General features: G+C 36.1%; 2 protein-coding genes and 1 long non-coding RNA gene across 8 annotated transcripts in view; 2 read left to right on the forward strand and 1 right to left on the reverse strand.

Annotated features, from left to right (window-relative positions):
- LOC113425066 (cysteine-rich protein 2) overlaps positions 1-2,996 on the forward strand; it is a 216,158-nt gene extending 213,162 nt beyond the window's left edge. For 2 of the 5 annotated variants that reach the window (XM_087962531.1, XM_087962530.1), the window contains one exon: positions 2,609-2,996. In XM_087962531.1, the coding sequence (XP_087818657.1) occupies positions 2,609-2,877 (269 nt within the window). In that variant the 3' untranslated portion in view covers positions 2,878-2,996. The remainder of the gene's footprint in view (positions 1-2,608) is intronic. The other 3 variants (XM_087962529.1, XM_087962528.1, XM_087962527.1) reach the window with 2 other exon arrangements.
- Positions 1,537-3,050, reverse strand: LOC148131354 (uncharacterized). The gene is made up of 3 exons (XR_015749105.1): positions 2,951-3,050; positions 2,594-2,818; positions 1,537-1,862 (listed from the first exon to the last, which is right to left on the reverse strand). It is a non-coding gene; the product is annotated as an uncharacterized LOC148131354 (long non-coding RNA).
- A 3,660-nt stretch (positions 3,051-6,710) lies between these two features.
- Positions 6,711-19,130, forward strand: LOC113425068 (cysteine-rich protein 1). 2 transcript variants are annotated; one of them, XM_026687051.2, is made up of 5 exons: positions 6,711-6,781; positions 15,394-15,488; positions 16,020-16,077; positions 17,922-17,969; positions 18,083-19,130. In XM_026687051.2, exons 1-4 carry the CDS (start codon positions 6,742-6,744, stop codon positions 17,960-17,962), a joined length of 234 nt encoding a protein of 77 aa, XP_026542836.2. In that variant the 5' UTR covers positions 6,711-6,741; the 3' UTR covers positions 17,963-17,969; positions 18,083-19,130. The 2 variants fall into 2 exon arrangements, with proteins under 2 accessions (XP_026542836.2, XP_087818662.1); XM_087962536.1 differs by having other exon boundaries at positions 17,922-17,965; positions 18,081-19,130.
- Positions 19,131-19,413: the final 283 nt, after the last annotated feature.

A 19,413-nucleotide genomic window follows, 5' to 3' on the forward strand; every position in this document is an offset into this window, starting at 1 on the left:
AAAGAGCCAAAAAAACAGACAGAAGATATTAGAAGCAGAACACAGCAAACTCCAAGACCAATAAACACAGACCAAGACTCTCAACCAATCAGGATGAAGAAAAAAACCATTCTGGCACAGCAATAGGCTGCCCCAAATTTAAATCTGAAACCACTGTAAAAGTCTAACTCACAGACGAACACAATACAAAAGCCTGATGATGGCAGATGAGATTCTGCTGAAACGTTGCTACAACTTTAAAAGCACCACTACTATGACGTGGGAAAATACCCGAACAAAGCTGAAGGCCATATATATATATATATATATATATATATATATATATATATATATATGTATGTATGTATGTATGTATGTATGTATGTATGTATGTATGTATGTATGGTATTGAGCTTGGTTGGGTATTTTCACGTCACTGTAGTTGTTCTTTTAAAGTTGTAGCAAAGAACAACTACAATGACGTGGGAAAATACCCGAACCAAGCCGAATACCATACATGTAAGTACCCGCGAAAACTTAAGAAAACATATATACACACACACACACACATATATATATATATCTTCACTTTTCTTAGTTATATAATACTCTTAGAGTAATTCCCAATACGTTTTGAGTTTCAAATCTCCCCATTTTAAATTCCTAATAAAAATACCCAAATACATTCCCATGTGGCATCCCCCTTTTATATCATATCTCTAAATCTCTCGTCCTTGTCATTTCTCTTGGTTTTAGCTAGCTTTCCCTTTTCTAAATTTTCCCAATCTTTCCTTTTTATTTCCATGTGCCAGTCACCCATCTTCTCCCCCACCCTTTCCTGTTCTCTTTTTTGAAGTTTCTTCTTGTAGAATTTCTTCTTCTGTTGTTTAATCCTGGGAGCGTTTTCTCTTTTCTTTATTAACTCTATCATCAGTGTCATAGTTTTAGTTCCTTTAATGTCTTTTGGCAATAACTCTTGTTCTCCATGTTCATGAGTCACTTTCCTCTTCCTTTAACTCCTCCTCTGTGAAATTTCTTTGTTCTTGTACGGACTGCATCGCCATTATTATTTTTTTGTCAGTATGTCCAATAATTCCCTTCTTTCTTTCAGCATTCCTCTCACAATTTGCAATTCCGACTTAAAGTCTTTACTTGTTTCTTCCATTTTTTTGTTAATCAGTTATTAAAATTCAAAACCTTTTGTTGCGATCTTTGCCAAAAGTCTCCTTTTGTCTTTATTTCCCTTATTAATCCTTCTCTTTATCACAATTGGCACCGAACAGTCCCAGGAAATTTATCACAATCACAATTGACAGATGCAGCTCCCCTCGACCCAGCTGGCGGTCTCCCCCTCTTTCCCCCCCCTGAGGTGGGTCAGATGGTTCCAGGGACCCTAGAAGGATTCATCCTGTCTTTCAAGTTAGTTTGTTGAAACCTGAACATACCTCTGACCTGAGATCAGCTCAGGTCGATCCCCCCGTTGCTCTTCTGATTGAGGGTGAACAACATTTTGAAATTAAGGAAATTTTGGATTCTAGGAGACAAAGAAATCAACTCCAGTATTTATTTATTTATTTTTAAAGAAATTTTATTTGGGTTTTCACAAAACATAATACAAATAAAACATCTCTTTTTGAGAACAGCATGGTCCCGGGTTATCACTTCTCCATACAGACACAAACTCAATTTCATATTCGTCTTTGTGTATTTCCAGTATTTAGTCATCTGGAAACACTTTCCTCCTTCCCAGTCGGAATGGGTGAATGAGAGGGATGTTCGAGCCCCTTGGCTCGTATAGGCATTTCATGCTAAATATCCTGACAAACCTTAAAATATTGTAGGATGTGTAACATGTTTTATCTTGTATCCTTTTATCTTGTATTCTTTCTTTTTTTTTTTTTATAAAAGTTTTATTGATTTTAACAACAAATAAAAACACATAAAACATAAAACATAACATAAGAACATCATCATTCTTCATAAATTTACAGACAGTGTATCGGTTGGTTTATCACTTCTTTTTGTGCATCTATTTCATAGTCATCATAATAATTATGTTACATAATAACTCATATTATCAATCAACAATTATATATCCTAATATCCTTATTAAACAATCATTTGACTATAATTTAACTAATTCATGCTTAAGCGAGATAACTATAATTTAGTTAATTTATAACAAATCGTAAAATCATACCAAATCTATCTTAATATAATATTCTAAAAATATTATCAAAACCAAAATATATATATATTCTATTATTATATTGTTTTATCTAACCATTGATAAAAAAGATCCCAAACTTCATAGAATTGTTTATCTTCTTGTTCTCTAATTTCAAATGTCAATCTACTCATTTCAGCACATTCCAGTATTTTCTTAATAATTTCTTCCTCTAATGGTATTTTCTCACTCTTCCAATTTCTAGCAAATACAATCCTAGCCGCTGTTAACACATTTACAATCAAATACTTTAAGTTTTTATTAAATGTATCAGGTAAGATTCCCAATAGAAAAATCTCTGGTTTCAAATCTATATGTTTTTTTGTCATTTCTTCCAACTATATGTGAATTCTAGTCCAGTATTTCCTGGCCTCCTCACAAGTCCACCACTTTCTTTTATAGGGCTAACGCCCTATCGTCTGAAGTTGCCTAGATCGCTACGGGTTCATCCGGTGTTCCATCGCTCCCTTCTGATTCGGGAAAAGCCGGCCTGTCCGCTCCGCCAACCTGACCCTTCCCTGCCAGCACCACGTGATGGAGGCAGTTCGTCAGAGTATGAAGTCGCCAGTATTCGAGACTCTCAGTGGTTGAGAGGGCGATTTCAGTACCTGACTGAATGGAATCAAATACGTTATTTCTTTGTTATAACCCTCAGGCAAAATTCCCAATAAAAATGTCTCTGGTTTTAAGTCTATAGGTTGTTTTATCATCTTCTCCAGCCACATGTGTATTTTAGCCCAGTACCTTTTAGTCTCTGTGCATGTCCACATGTGGTAATATGATCCTGGTAACTTCTGGCATTTCCAACACATCGCCGACTTATCTTCAAACATCTTAGTAATTCTCATTGGGGATAGATGCCACCTGTAAAACATCTTATACAAATTCTCTTTATAGGCCGTTGACATAATTAATTTATAATTTCTAGACCATATCAAGATCTATTCCATATTCAAAGTTTTTCCCCCAATCATTGTTTCTTTTATTTGTTCATCCTCTAACTTCACTCCTAATAGATAACCATACAGTTTTTTAATCAACTTCTCATCAGTGCCTGTTAGGATTTTATCTAATTCAGTCAATTCCTTATAAAACCCAGTCATCTTAATGTCTTTTGCATACCTTGTGTGTATTTGCAAATACAAGTACCAATTTATATTTATCCCTTGTAAATCAAATTCTTGCTTTGTTTTGAGTTCACCCTTTTCATTTAAAATTTCATCATATCTAATTATGTGTTCCTTTTTAAATTGCTGTGAATATGAAAAGGTTTCTAAGTTGATAACCAGACTGGTATTTTCAAATAATGATAGTCTCTTATCTTTTCCCATACTGTTAATAAAGCATCTCTAATATAATGTCTCCTTCATCCACATCAATATTGTTGCCTGATAGTATAATTCCCAACTGGGTAATCCAAAACCCCCTCTCAACCTTGCTTCCTGTAGTAATTTTATCTTGATTCTTGCCTTTTCCCCACGCCAAATAAATTTCATCATAATTTTAATTAAATCTTCAAAATATTTTTTTTCAATCTTATTGGAATCATTTGAAATAGATACAATATTTTTGGCAGTATGTTCATTTTAATTGTCGCTATTATACCTATTAAGGATAGTTGTAGATTTTTCCATTTTTCTAGATCTATCGCAATCTGTTGTAATAATCTGTCATAGTTATTTGCTTTAAGTGTTCCACATCTAGCTGTCATTTGTATCCCTAAGTATTTCACTTTTTTGTAATTTGAATATTTAATTTGTCCATTAGTCTTTTCTTTTGTTTTTCTGTCATATTTTTCACCAGAATTTTTGTTTGTTTATTTTCAGTCCTGCTACTTTGCCAAACTCCTCTAATCAACTTTGGGCCTGTTTCCAATGGTTCTTCCAATATAAAAACCAAATCATCTGCAAATGCTTGTAATTTATACTCTTCATTTTTTATTTTCATTCCCTTTATTTCTCCATTTTTTCTAATATTTCTATTCAAGACTAGAAGACTTCTGATTTGGTGGCAGAGAGGACAACAGAAGGGATCCTTGAGGCTACACAGACTTGACTTTAGGCAGCTTTAGTTTATCAGAATTTTGTCTACAATAGTCAAAGCAAGATGATCTTCTCCTTAGCAGCATTTCTTTCCTTTCTCTCATTCAGCCTTTTTCTAACCCCAACTTTTCACTGCACTTTCTGGTTTGCACCCATTTTGTCATTTTTTTTCCTCTAGCTAGAAGGGTTTCTTTCCTTGCTTGGGCAGTTCCCTTGGCTGCCTTTTCTGGGCTGAGTCTCCTTTCTTTCTTCCTCTAGAGTTGCCTCTGCATCTTCCTGCTGTGACTTTTGTTCAAGAAGCCCTTGCAATTTGCTTTGTTTCTGAAGTCTTACATTGACTTGGATTCTCTCTCTCTCTGCCCCTCCCTCTCCTCTCCCTCCCCCCTCCCCTTCTCTTTCCCTCCTTCTTTCTCTTCCCCCCCAGCCTCTCTTTTTATATTGATTTGTATTGTTTTAAATCCTAGTTATATATTGTACAATTGTATCCAGAGTTGGCAGGTTGAAACAGCCAATTAATCAATCAATCAATCAATCAGGAAGCATTACATAAAATACAAGAAAACAGATTTTTTACTTTATATTAGAAAAAATAATAAGAGCAGTTCAGCACTTCAGAAAGTGGTGGAATCTCCTTCTCCTGCAAATATTTCCTAGAGCAGTGGTCGCCAACTGGTGAGCTGCAGCCCACTAGTGGTCTGTGAGAAAAATTTGGTGGTCCGCAGAGAAATGTCACCCCCAAAGCACCCCCCAAAGCAATTAATCCAGGCTGTGCAGGAACAAAAGGCTGTGCCACCCACTTGGCCCCCGGAAACTCTCCCCACCCACTCACTCCTTAACTGGCAAACTTGCCTGCTAAGTTGCTATTTTTCCTTCCCCACCCCCCACCATTAGCTGTTCTGCTGTGCCCAAAGATTTAGATTAGCTAGAAAGAAGAAATCGTTGGATTTTTTTGCTTTCTAGCTAATCTTTTAAGCAGAGTCGAACCTTCCTTAGGACTGAAGCTTCTATTATTCAGTGCAGACTCAGGTTATTATTCGGCTGATGGCAGATAGATCTCTGAGTGAATCTGTGATTCTGTGAGCAACTTAATCTGCCTGCCTGCGTTGCCTGATTATGGGTAAAAGTTGCTCTTTTTTAAATAAAAAATTCAATATTTACATAAATATTTATAATATTTACATACAAGCCATGCCCAGCCAGTCACATGACCACCAAGCCACATCCACAAATTAGGCCACACCCACAGAACCGGTTAAGAAATTTGAATCCCGCCTGTCAGATCCGTGTATCTGCCATTCTTTGATGGAAGGGGGGGGGAGTTGGTACAAGTAATCCTTTTTGATGTAACCTGAATATAAATCCTATATTGATTCTGTATAACTTACATATGATATACAACTGGAGAAGTGGAGCCAGATGTCCAGAAACTGTCACCTCTTGAAGAGATAACAAGATGAGAAGGAACCATAAAAATTCCAGCTCTGGAAGTCACTCCTGGGAACTCTGCTAAGATAAGTTCCCAGAGAAGGGGAGGGGAGAATTAAAATGTTGGTTCTTTGTTTGACTAAATTCACATTTGAATAAGTGGAGGGATTCTAACTTCCTTTATCTATGACTGTATGCCTGGGGATATCTTAGACTCTGCTTTGCCTAGTGTTGAAATAAAATCCCTTTCAATAAAGAATTCCTTTTGAAGAACCTGGTTTTCCAAAGTTCTTTCCAGTTGAAGGGAAAAAGTCCAATGCTTACACCGCCTCTGTGTGTTTGGGGGGGGGGGGAGAGATCAGATCTCTCCCACCATCAGAAAGCCACTGTCAGTCAAAATTCATATTAGTGGTCCCCGGGATTTAAAATTATGAGTTTGGTGGCCCCTGAGATCCAAAAGGTTGGCGAACCCTGTCCTAGAGGATACACTTTTTTTGTTACTATTGTATTGCTATTGCTATTGCTATTGTAGTAGATTTCTTCAGTGAGCAGGTTTGACTAGATTATTTCCAAGATCCCTTGCAATCCTTGCATTCTTTGATCTAAAAAGATTTTTCCTGGTAACAGTGGAAAATACAGTAATTGGGAAAACAATTATAATAAATTTCTAACAATTATAATATAGCTAAGCAATAGTTTGATCCATTTAGTTCTCTTTCAAATGCATTTTTAAAAATTATTATTCCTACCTGCAACTGAATAGAAGTTACATCCTTTGAGAGCTTCTGCTGTTTTCCAAGGACTTTCCTTCCCTCCGCTTTAGAAGGTCTTTCCTAAGGCATCCCCACCATGCTATCTACCCATCCCGAGCCTTAATTGTTGCGTTCCCGCCTAAAACTCATTAATTCACCAAAGACCACAGCGGCCCGAAAGACCACGAAAGCGCGGTCCTGCCTTCCCGCTCTGTTTTGTAGGCGTGGCCGGAGGCGGTAAAGCAAGATGTTTTCTGCCGGAAGCCTCACTTGCTGCCTCGTTGCACTGCGGACCGATTTCGCTTTCGGCGACGCCATGCCCAAGTGCCCTCGTTGTCAAAAGGAGGTCTATTTTGGTAAGGTAGAACTACTGCCCCTTCCTCACTTCAAAACAGATACAGCCGGAATGGAGAAAGCAAAGAAGGGCTACCATCGGAACCTGTTCCGAAAAATATTTAAGATACTAAAATCTAAGGTCTTCCCTGCAGCAGGCGTTGGGTGTGCAAGGTAGCAATCAAGGCTGATTCAGAACAGATGCTCCGGGCTCGTAATGTCTAACCCCGAAGTACAGTGAATTTGGAGCAATGGAAGAGCGCCCCAGATCCTGGGAGCTCGCTGTAGTACCTGAGCTCGAGGTCTTCTGTACAACATAGAGAACTTCGGAGACGCAATTTTGATTAGGAAAGGCTTGAACTAAAGTCCTTTTTTTTCTCGATTTCTCAGTATTTTTTTTTTATAATCTGATCCTAACTTTTTGTTGCATCTCAGTGCATTAAGAATTGTTTCACACATTTGCAAGCGCCATTAAACGATTCTAATATACCAGTCCTAGATTCCATACTTCTAGAACTTTAAAAAGTGTCTTCCCTTTCTCAGAATAATAATTTGGGGTTCCAACTCTGGCCGGGGTTGCATAAGAATAAATAAAAATGAGATCCAGACACCTTTGAGGAAAAAAGAAATGTTTATTCTTAAAAGCAAACTGTTTGCCTTTACCGGCAGCTCCAAAGAAATGGGGCACAGCAACCCAATCTAACAGGGAGCTTGTCCTGGGTGTGGAAGTGTGTAGGTGCTGATTCTAGAGTGACTCTTGGGGGGGGTTGTGTGTGTGTGTAGAGGTATGTCTATAATGTTCTTGTGAATATGCAGTTCTGCTCGACCTAATTTAATTGCAAACATTATCCTTTGATAGGTCTGGGTAATTTATTTGGAGGCTTCAGGAAGTTTGGGTAACATTTGCTATTTTTACTTGATTAATTTAGTTTCAACTTGACTCAATTATTTAGTGGAGATACTGATTCTCAGACCATTATGGATTCTATTAATATTTTAATAGGAGATGGAAATAGTATAAAGAATAAAATATATTTTAATATAAAACTTATCATACCTTAAAGCAGAAAGGAGAGTGCCAGATGAAAAAATGGGAGGGGTGGAGATTATATATAGCCTGTTGCAGAAGGGGAGAGGAGGTTTTGGAGTACTCTCAATTTAAACTGCTTTGTGTGTTTCTAGATTCTCCTAAAGGACCTAAAAGAAGTATCGGTATTGTCTTGCTGGCTGAGCATCATGAGAGTTATAATCTCAATTCATGTGAGGGGATTGTAAAAATGAATTGCAAGTTTTCTATCCAAAGTCCAAAAAAGCCACATTTGAGGGTTGGAAAGTGCCCTTTGATTGGATCTAAAATCCAGTTGGGCTGTAAACCTGTTATCATGGTTAAAAAATGAAGTATATTATATAATGAAGTATATTGATGATCACTTTGTAAATATATTTTCCAGTATTTCTGTATGGAGTGGCCAAATGATATAAAATTTGCTTGAAGCCAACAAGAAACAATTTTAAAATAGCACAATCAACTGTTCTTGGAGACATCTCTTGGACAACATATACTATGTGCAGGAAAGTTAAGACAAAGAATAAGAAGAAATGCTACTTGCCAATTGCTCTCACCTGAATTATAAATTTCTGGTTTCTTTAATTTTTACCAATAAGAGAAGGGAGAAATAAGTATTTTAACAGGGATATAATATTAAGGTTCAGAGATTTTTCATGTCTAGGGTAAAGAAGTGAATCTTGTAGAGTTCATAATACATAGAATACCCTAGATTCTAAAGACCAAGAACAAAAATTCTCAATTATTTAATTAGTTTACATGCCCAATGCAATTCTGTAAAGTAGGCAACCAGAAATATAAAAAGATTATCAAAAGAAATGAACTAATAATTTATCCAGCTTTTCTGATTGAAAAGTGTATATGTATGTGGCGCAATTCATGCCTTAGGCAAATCCATGATATTTATATGATATATGTCTTGACACTGTATTAATCTAGTTTTTTATGGTTTGTGGATCATAATTCAGAGTTAAGTGCAATTTGTACACACTAGATTGTAAATTATTTACAAATCTTAGTTAGCCTTAGCATGCTGTCCAAGTTAAGCAATGTATCAAGTTTAAACAGGCCCATGGCAATATTTCGTGGATGTTATGTGTGGAAATAAAAGGAGTTTGGTGCAACATGTTTTTACTATATATTATTCAGAGCTACAGCATGCATCTTAGAAGATAGTGCAATATTAAATTGGTGACACAATTTAATATGATATGAGGAACCTTGGGGTTTTATCCTGGGTATTTCTTTAGTGCCAAGTACAGTTTTAGAACATTTGAGAGTTAGATCTGAATATATCAAAGCCCGCTTCTTTCATAAAATATTAAAAATTTAAATATATATCCTGCCATTTCTTAGAAAAGAAGTGTTTGTTTTCCTTTGCACATAATGGGGCCTTTTGAACAGAAATGAGTAATAGCTGTTCATACTGCCATAGAACTAATGCTACCTTTTGTTCACAAGAGCTTTTGATTTCAACCTTTTAGTTATGTGTTATAAGCATTCAGCAATACAATTTTTGTTTTAAAAATTATGTAAAAATAATTAAGTGGGAAGAATATATGCAACTGAAGAAGAGAAAATAAAATTAAACAGAATGATTAAAATTAACACAAATGATCTTAATATCAAACATAGAATGGGTAATTCCCCCTGGACACTAAGCCATGACTAATGGCTGCAGTGCCTTCCTGAGCTGACCTAGTCCATTCCGTACTACCTAATTATGTTCTTTAAAAATGCTAGGCATAGAGAGTTCTAAAGAGCACTCTTGTCACAATGGAAAAAGCTGGACATTGTTTATTGTTAAGCGTTTTATTTAATATTTGTAAGAAAATTTAAACAGATCTGCAGTATGGTAAAATGCAGAAATACCCATATGTAAAGAAAAGAATAATACAAAAATAATTCTTTCTCCAGACAGTCAAAGCTATGAATTTATTACTGTTATTTGGATCATCAAATGATTTGTGTTAGTGTACCATAATAGTCTTCAACATCCAAAAGTATTTTGCAGTACTGTGCTCATGCTTCCATGTTAAGCTGCCTGCTGTGCAGTGCAGACTCAGTTGAAAGCATACATATGCATGGAACTAAGGAGAAATTTCCTGACTGAACAAATAATCTGTGAAAGAGCTTACTTCCCAGTGTTGTGGGTGTGCCATTGTTGGAAGTCTTCAAGAACAGGGGGGCCCAACCTTTTTGATTCCATGCACTGGTGGTAACAGTGGCTTTGGTAGCAGAAGGAGAGAATAGTTTCACGTGCAACCTAAAACCTGCACATCCGCAAATGAAGCTTTGCGTGCTCACCTGCTGCTTTACAGCCCTGTAATAGTCCACGGCCCAGTGGTTGGGGACCTCTGTTCAATAAAATATTGGACAACCCTTTGTCCAGGATGGAATAAGGTCTCTTGCTTTGGGCAGGAAGTTGGAGTAGAAAACCTCCAAGGTTTCTTCCAGTGCTAAGATTCTATGATCAAGTATCAATATTCTAAATACTTATGAAAATGAATGTCTATCAAACTGTTCAGACACCTATGAAAGCATATTTTAGAAATATGTGAAAGTACATATAAATGTGTGTTTCTCATTGTTCAGAGCAAGATTATTCTTCATCTCTTAAATTAATTTGAAATAGATAAACAATGCTTTGGCAGCTTTCAGAATCTTCCATCCACAATAGATTAACTGTTTAGTCCGCACAATGGTACTTATAGTTTAGAAATAAAATTATCTTAATATTCAAACAATTTGATCCTTAAAATGGTTGTAATCCTGAGGCATCTGCAGAAAAGCCAAAAACATTTCCCTACCCTTCAAATGATCCTCAAATCATTGAAAATTCAAAAAACAATATCACTCTCTCCTCCCCCCCCCTCTAAAATACAAGATGGCAGCAGGGCTTCTGCAGTAATTTGGGGGTATTTTTAATCTTTATTTTAAGTTTTGCTTTACTTTTGTTTTTGTTACTAGGAGAGTCTTGGATAAAATTGAGACAAACAACTTAATCATTTTCTTGTCTTAACCAGCAATTTTCTCTATGGCAACTGTTACCATGTGACTGCAGTAAAAGAACTGAATTATACATAGATTTTTAAAAAAGACTTAGAATAACTTTGTTTAAAGCACAGGGTTAGGGTTCATTAGCAATGTTTTCTCTAATGAACAATGTTATAGAAATACTTTTAATATGTAAATACTATTGATACTGTAATATTGATGTTCCAAGAATCTAACCAAAGTTTCTTCTACATGGATAACAGATAATAACAGATAATAAGAGTTGGAAGGGACCTTATAGGTCATCTAGTCCAACCCCCCGCCCAAGCGGGAGACCCTACACCATTTCTGTCAAATGGCAGTCCAATCTCTTTTTGAAAGTCTCAAGTGATGGCGCTCCCACAACTTCCGAGGGAAAGCTGTTCCATTGGTTCTGTCAGAAAGTTTCTCCTTATTTCCAGGTTAAATCTCTCTTTGTTCTTGTGTCTTGGCTCATTTCTCCTTGTTTTTGATATCAGGCTGTTTATAGATACACATTTGTTATGAAGGCAATCAGTTTCCTGTATGTTCATTATCTTTCTATTTCTATCCACACCCAGTAGAGCAGATTGCCTTTGCTTTGATGACTAAATGTTTATAGCAACTAGAACTTCCGCAAAATCTCTGAAAAAGCAACAGCCAACATACCAAGTTTTTAATTTAATGGTGTGTGTGTTTTTTGCTTGGCAGCAAGTCTTGCTATGGTGGGAATTTATTTCATATAATCTATTTTTTGTCTTTGAACAGGAATTTGACTTTTCTTTCAGTGAACAGACTAGCAAATACCCACTGTACACAGAACTTCCTTTTTTTTTTTAAACAAGTTTTATTAATTTTTTCAAAAACAAACAAATCATCAATAACCATTACATACTTAAACCTTTTTCCATTATAAATTTAACAAGTCAGATAAAACCTTAATTCTATTTTAAACCATTTCCATATAAGCATACAAAAACCTCTTATCCAGTTTCTCTTTACCTCTCTTTACTCTTATTCAGTTTCATTATTATTGTTTCATCTATTTCTTTCTGACTTGACCACCATCATTCCCATTCTATACTTCTGCAAGGTTCCACTAATTCTCCCAGAAACATAAACACACAACACATATAACATAAAAGAAAAACAAAAAAAAATCTTTTAGGAAAGTAACTTGGCCCCAGATATCTCTCTCTTCATGAACTTCAATTATATTCATGCTCATCTTACATATCATTACTTATTTTATTTACCATTCTAAGTCTTCTATATTAACTTCTCCACACATTTCACTCTTAATTCTATCTTAATTAATCCATCTTAATTTGAATCATTACATTTGTATCTTTTGTCCATTCTATATTGTCCCTTATAATATATATAAAAAAAGAGAATTTCTCCTGAAATCACTAATCAGAGTATGATGCCTTTCTGTCTCCCCTCTAAATTAATCAAATTAACATTTAAAATAACACCCAGTACCCAATCCGATTCTGCTTGGTACATTCTATCTAAATAGTAAATCCAAAATAATTAAATACATAGTTAAACAGTAAATCTAAATGTTGAATCTTATAACATTCCCATTGTCTTTTCCAAAAACAAATGCTATAATAAAAATTTTATAATAACATCAATATCATAATCTTATTAAACTCTTTAATTAAAACTCAATATTCTAAACCTTCCCTTTAATATTATTAAATTTAAAATCAATCATTACTAAACATTTCAACATTTTAATCTCTTATCAACTCTTAAACCATTTTAATTTTCTATTTCTAATACAATGCTACAATATCATCTTATGTACCTTGCAAAACCTTTTTTAAAGAATTTATACTTTACCCTTTATCCCTAAAAAAGATTCCTTTTTTCCCATCTAATTTCAAAACTTTGTAGCTTTTCTCCACCATTTTCCTTCCTTTCTTCCCCCACCAAACCTTTCTACCCCCTTCTTCTAACCTCTGCCTTACTGGCTTCCCTTCTCTGTTGTGTTCCTTTTCCCTTTTGTTTACTATCATTATGTTGATTTTGCATCTTATTTTTCCCCTTCTTAAATGTTTTTTTAAATCTTAAGTCCTTCATTTCCTTTCCCTCTTCCTTCTTTCTTGGTTAAATTCTGAAATTCATTAAAGATGGCTTCTTCCTCTCCTTCTTCTTCTGCTGTCTTCATCTGCTGTAATGTTTGTTGATAGTTAGCAAGCGCCATTTCTAAGAAAAGGAAGGCTTCCCTCACAGCATCTCCACCATTTTTTTTTGTTTGCTCATATTCTTTTCTCAGTTCCTCAACAGAAAAAGCCATTATAAATCTTTTCTTTTCTTTTCCCCTTCTTTCTTCCTACAACAACCAAGATATTTCAAAAAAATAAAACAGTCCCAAAGTTATCAATCAGTCCAAGCCAAGGCAAAGTTCTCACTTTCTCTTCCTGGGGTAGTATCAATCAGAAAAAAAGAAGGTACAAATCTGTTTTCTTAAAGTCTTATTGAAATATATATTTCAGTCTTCAAATCCTTAAGGCATCTCCTCCAACAGCCTTAGCACACAAATATTTTTTTTAGTCCTCTCCCTTCTCACTTATCACTTAAAGCCAGTTTTTACCTAAAAAAAATAGATTTCTTAATATCCACTTATTAAATCCGTAGAGAAGGAGAGTAAACTTTCCTTTCAGCACCACCAAGCTGCCGCTTATTTTCTCTTCTAGAAGGTATCATTCAGAAAGCCATAATTTCCAGGAGTTTTGTTAAGTATATCTTAGAGTCCCGGGGACCAAGAAAAACTTTCTCTTTTCAAAAGCTTTCTCCACTTCCTCCTGCGCATTCTTACCCGGCTGCCAGCTTCTTTGTGGCGGCCATTGCAGACCGCCGCTGCACCGTCTTGGGAAAAGGGTTCTGCCGGCCGGGAGGGGGTCTGCAACACCCCAAACCCCTTCCCGGATCCCCCCTATCTTCAGCTGGACCCCTATCTACAGGGTAGCCTAGCTCCGAACCCGTCCAGATCGGAGCACCAAAAACGGCTAGCACGGCAGGGATCGCACAGAGTCGCAAATCCCTGCCGCTCGCGAAGCCGACAAACCGGAAGTCCCAGAACTTCCTTTTTTCATTCATTCTGGAGTAAATAATGTGAAAGGCTTTGTAGGGACGCATAACTAAGGTAGAACAAATAGCCCGAAATGGCAAAGATGAGGTTGGGAAAGCTAAAGCTCAGAATGAACTAAGACTTGCACTTTCAGAATTCCCCTTCACACTAAATGTATAAATTGCTCATCCAATTGATGTTGCACCTTCTGGGAAACAACCTGATATTAATCTGTTCTCTCCCTTTTTTCATGTCATATATTTTTTTTCTTCACCAAACAGTGTTCTGGTCAATACATCTCAGAATGCTTTTCCTCTCTGGAGCATGCTCTTTCTATGATTATAGGCCATATGTCAGACTCATCTTTTCTATAGTAGTCAGAATTGTTTCCCAACTAGCACCAACTATAACTTTTTTTCTTTACCTGCTCACTATGTAACATCCAATTGAGTTTTGATTATTATTAGCTTATGTTCTTCCCAGACAACTCCCACTCAGTATGCTCCATCCTTCAGGACATACTCAATCATCTTGCTAGCAAACTAAATAACTTGTTTTATTATTTACCAAAATAGAAGATGAATTGGCGCTATGAGAAAAGGATTTTTAAAAAATTTTCTTTCTCAGGCATGATATTTTTCCGATTAAAATCGGAATTCCGATTTTTTTGGGAATCGCCCGGGCGGTGCGAGCAGAGCCCAGGCGAGCGGCAGGCGGGGCAAGTGGCGGGTGGGTGGGCGAGCGGCGGGCGGGCGGTGCGAGCGGCGAGGGGCGGGCGGGCAGGGCGAGGGCGGGCGGGCAGGGCGAGGGGCGGGCGCGCACGGCGGGCGATTTCTTGGCGCGCGGTGGGGGTCTCTTTGGCTGGCCCCGATTTTTTTTTCAGAGGGGAATATCATGCCTGTTTCTGCAGAGGGGGTGGTGACTTATGCATTCGCAAACTGTCTGACTGCCTGATAATAAAGCAGTGGAACGGGGAAGGAGGAAGACCTGTTTAACTGAAATGGCTTCAGTGTAAAGTACAGTCAAATGAAGGCAACAACTCAAAAGCAAGCATATTGTGTGTTTGATAAAGTAGCCACAGCAAACTCCTACACCTTAACAGTGTTTACATAGACCAAGAAGAGCTCTAAAAGAAGAGCTATATAAAAGCTATGACTTAGTGGGAGGGCACTTTCTTTCATGCCACTGGTCCCATATCTATCGCCAACCTGTGAAAAAGCAATTTATTGGAAAGATTGGTAAAGGCTCCCTGCCTCAGAAATAGTTGTTAGGAAGGGATGGAGCACTTTTATTCAGCCTAAGTGTTCCCCTTTATGCTCCTACTTTTTTCATACATGATTTTTTTATCTGTCTGTCCTATCTATCATCTCTCTCTCTCTCCCTCTCTCCCCATCTCCCTCTCTCCCTCCTCTCATTTATATGGCCATCCATCTCACAAAAACATTTTTTATTTATATCTATATTTATGGTAGCTGAAAAGGTCACCTCCCTCGGGAAAGATTGGCACCGGCCATGTTTGAAGTGTGAAAAATGCAAGAAGACCTTAAATGCAGGTGGCCATGCAGAAGTAAGTGGACTACATGAAGACATACATGTTCTTGGCTTTGGCTTGAAGAACAATTTTGTCCTGTCTCATAGCTTCATTCTTATAGTAATTGTTCTTTTCAATGTTTACCTGCTTTTATCTTTAGCTATCAAACCTGGCATTTACCCATATAAGGGACAAAAGAATGCTGCATAGACTTTTCCTATACCACTTTTGGGAACATGTTCTTCTGTAAATGGCTATGTCCTCCAATGATGCTTGGGGGGGAAATCTGTGCAGAAAAGCTGGACAAGAGAGACCATATTTGAGATGTCTGTCCAGATGAGAGAGAACTATGGGGACAAAAGCAGGCCTATAGTTCTTAAGGTTAATCTGTTTCCCCTGCAAAATATCTTCCTGCTTAACTTTGGGGAGAAATAAACTGGCAGCTACAAGACTTTGTGTCTGCCTCCATCCTCAGAAGGAGAATGTAATCCAACAAAAATTTGAATAGACTCCATCATATATCATTTTGTTTATGTTGCCTTTGAGATGTTTTTCTTATTTCCTTAGCATGATGGGAAACCTTATTGCAACTACCCCTGCTATGCTGCACTGTTTGGGCCCAAAGGTAAGAGCCAGCAAGAGGATGTTATTCTATAAACTACGTACTTACACACACGCATGCACACATAATTAGAAACCACACACACATACACATCCCCAAATAGGCCTATTATAGGTAGCCACCCAGAGTTGTGCGATAATGAGATGGGCAACATATAAACTTAATAAATACATTAAAAACAATAAATAATAGCATTTCTATCTGGCATCGTTCTCATGTCACACTGTTAGTGTGCATCAGCAGAAGTAAGAATCAGCAGGCTAACTAAGTAGAATTTCATTCATTTTTTCTTGAAAATGAGTTTATAATAGTACATTTGTTCTATGCCATTGGCTCATTTGCTTTCAATGTTTTCTTAAAGTCTGCTTAACAATATGTATATTATTTCAGATGCATTTCTACATAATCTTTTGTAACAAATGTTTCTTTACATAATGTTTTTCTAAACAAATTTTGAATTGATAACTCAGCCATAACATTTGAAGCATTACCACTGTAACATATCTAAGAGATTATTCATTGTGAATTTTATGTACTGTATTTGGGTTGAAAGCATATAAAAAATCTTGGATAAATGGAATACTTTTGCTACTTAAAATTAGCATAAATACATCCAAATAATAAAAATAGCATAAATAAAATATAAAACATTTTATATAAAAACTGGCTACTAAATTATATATTGGGCAATCCCATGTTGTATTGCAAAATGCTCCAGCTTTCTAGCAGTTCAAAAGCCCTGTCTGGCAGTTTTCATGGTCACTATTTTTTGACTGCTTAATTTTTCTTATTCAAAGCTATGGGAAAGAATTTATTAAACCAGGCCAGCAGCTGTTCTAAATTTCCCCTGGGTCAGTAGCATAACTGAAGTCTGGGAAAGATCTGTAAATCTTTTTTATTCCCACCCTTTGCCCAAGAGATGAAAAATCAGTGAGATCAGCTGGAAGGGAGAAAGATCTGGTATATCTGTTTTTCTTGTTAGGAGTTGGAACCAACTTAATGACTGTGGAGAGGGAATGTAAATCCTATAGAGCCCAGTATTTCCCCCCACCCCTTATTTCTCTGTTCAGTTAAAATGTGAATGGAGGTTTGGTATGAAGCTGGAAATCTTGATGTACTATACATATTTTTCTCAACTACTTGGCTGAAGTTCTAGAAAAAACAAACAAATATTAGCAACATTAAAGAATTCTGTTCATCTTAGATTAGGGTTAAGCTTGCCAAACAGAAAGCTTGTTTTGACAAGAATCCATGTTTTACAACAGTATAAAACATTACAACATGTTTTACAACACATTGGGGGCTTATTCTCCAGTATATTTTTCTATGTTTCTAATAGAAAATTTTACAATCCTACTCTGCAGAAATTTTGCATAGCAAATTTCTGCAGAGTAAGATTTTTACAATGTGAGGTGTCTCTTTAGTGCATGTTCACTAAGACAATGTCACAGACGTCTTGCATTCAGGATATTGCTATGTTCTTGCTGCCAAACTAGAAATGTATTATATATTTAACAGGAAACCTCAGTCTATTTAAATGCATTTTTACGTCATCACTACAGAAGAGAGCAGGTTATAGCTACCCTATCCAAAACAGAAAAATATTTTTCTCTATATCTAGAAGGTATAGAAGAAAGAAGCATGAGCTAAAAGATCTTACCTAGCATTTAGCATTTTTTTCCTGATTTTTTTTCTGGTTCATCAAGTAATACAGAAACCTTAGGCTCCAAGTATCTTATCTCAAAATGGAGGACTCAAAATTCTTAGACTGAGAAATGGAAAGGTGCCATTGAAATCTGAATGCTGACATTGTGTGTGTATTTATTTGTTTGTTTATTTATTTTAAGGATTTGGCCGTGGAGGTGCTGAAAGCTACACTTTCAATTAAAACTTAGGTGAGTCCCATTTTTTCTATTAATAGGCTCCATGATTAGAGAGTTACATGTAACCTTGTAGGCTAAGTCTTGTTCTGTTTGGTTTTGCTTATATATTATCTTTCCCTTCTTAGGAATGGAAGGATGAATTTTGCTGATTCCAGGCGGAGTTTATAAGAAATATAACCACCCTGTTTTTCACTAGAAGTGAATATAACGAAGACTTCAAAAAGGGAGAAGGGGATGATAATTGAATGGGGGGGTTTCTGTTTAACATAAGTTGAGAAATATAATCATGTGGAAACTAGGAAATAATAGCATTGGGGGCATCATAGGAAAGCATGGAAGTTTTACAAAATCAAAGCCTGCTTTAGATACTTCCTTTTGTTCTTATTTTTCTACCTTACAAATAAAATCTTAAATCAAAAGAGGCTTGCAGATACCAATGAATCAGAAAATGAATATAAATATTGGGAAATATTTACTGGTGTTCTTTTAAAAAGGATATTAAAAAGTGTCTTCAGAATTATTTGTAGTGAACTCATGTGAAATGAACACTTATTGTACCCAGTGAAACTTGCATTTTGAATTTATGAATTTGCAATTCAGACTGAAACCCATTGAGGAACAATTGGTTGATTGTACAATCAGCAACCAAGTACATAATCTGCAGAACATTGATGTATATTTGTGTTAAAGCATTCTGAGAGGCTAGTGGTTCATTTTTAGGTGTTCAATTTACTGTACAATATACATACTGCAGTTGGTACAATTTACTGTACAATATATATTATATATTCTGCAGTGGGTACAACTTGCAGTAGAAAATAAGTGAGAGTAATGTACTGTTTACCTGACTCTCCCTTAACTTCTTTAGCTCCTTTTCCACAATAAATTTTTCCATACCTATATCTGCAAACTAGCAAGTCTAGGCCTCTCGTAAGGTTAATATAGGTTTGACTTTATTGAAGCTGAAAAGTGTATAACAGTAGCGAGACCCCCCATCCAAAATGGGAGCAAAAGTACAGTAATGTTTTAAGAAATAAAATATGTGGTATAGGAAGTCAATTATGAGATTTACGTATATTTTCATTTTACTTAAATTAACCAGATTATATGAAAGTAGTTGGCTCCAATTCAAATGAGAGCTGTTGTGCTGAATTAAAGAAACAATTTTTCCTATTCGGTTCAGTTTCTCTAATTTAAACAACAAATTTTCAGTGAAGGGATTCTTGTAAAAGAAATGCAAAAGACAAACACAAAGTGAAGCTGTTTCTAATTGGAATTTCAGCATTTGGATTTCCTGAGTCTTTGGCTTTCAGATATCTGCCTTGGTTTGAATAAAAGTATTTTCTTTAATTCTTTCACTGACTGAATATCTTGGGATTGGATTTGCCTCCATTTGCTACAATCTTCATTTGTGCTCTTAATTTAAGAAAGATAGCCATGTCATTTATAAACAGAT

Source organism: Notechis scutatus, chromosome 3 (genome assembly GCF_049901735.1).
Source record: "Notechis scutatus isolate UNSWTSFEM ecotype Mainland chromosome 3, rNotScu1.2, whole genome shotgun sequence".
In the NCBI taxonomy this organism is placed as follows: Eukaryota; Metazoa; Chordata; class Lepidosauria; order Squamata; family Elapidae; genus Notechis; species Notechis scutatus.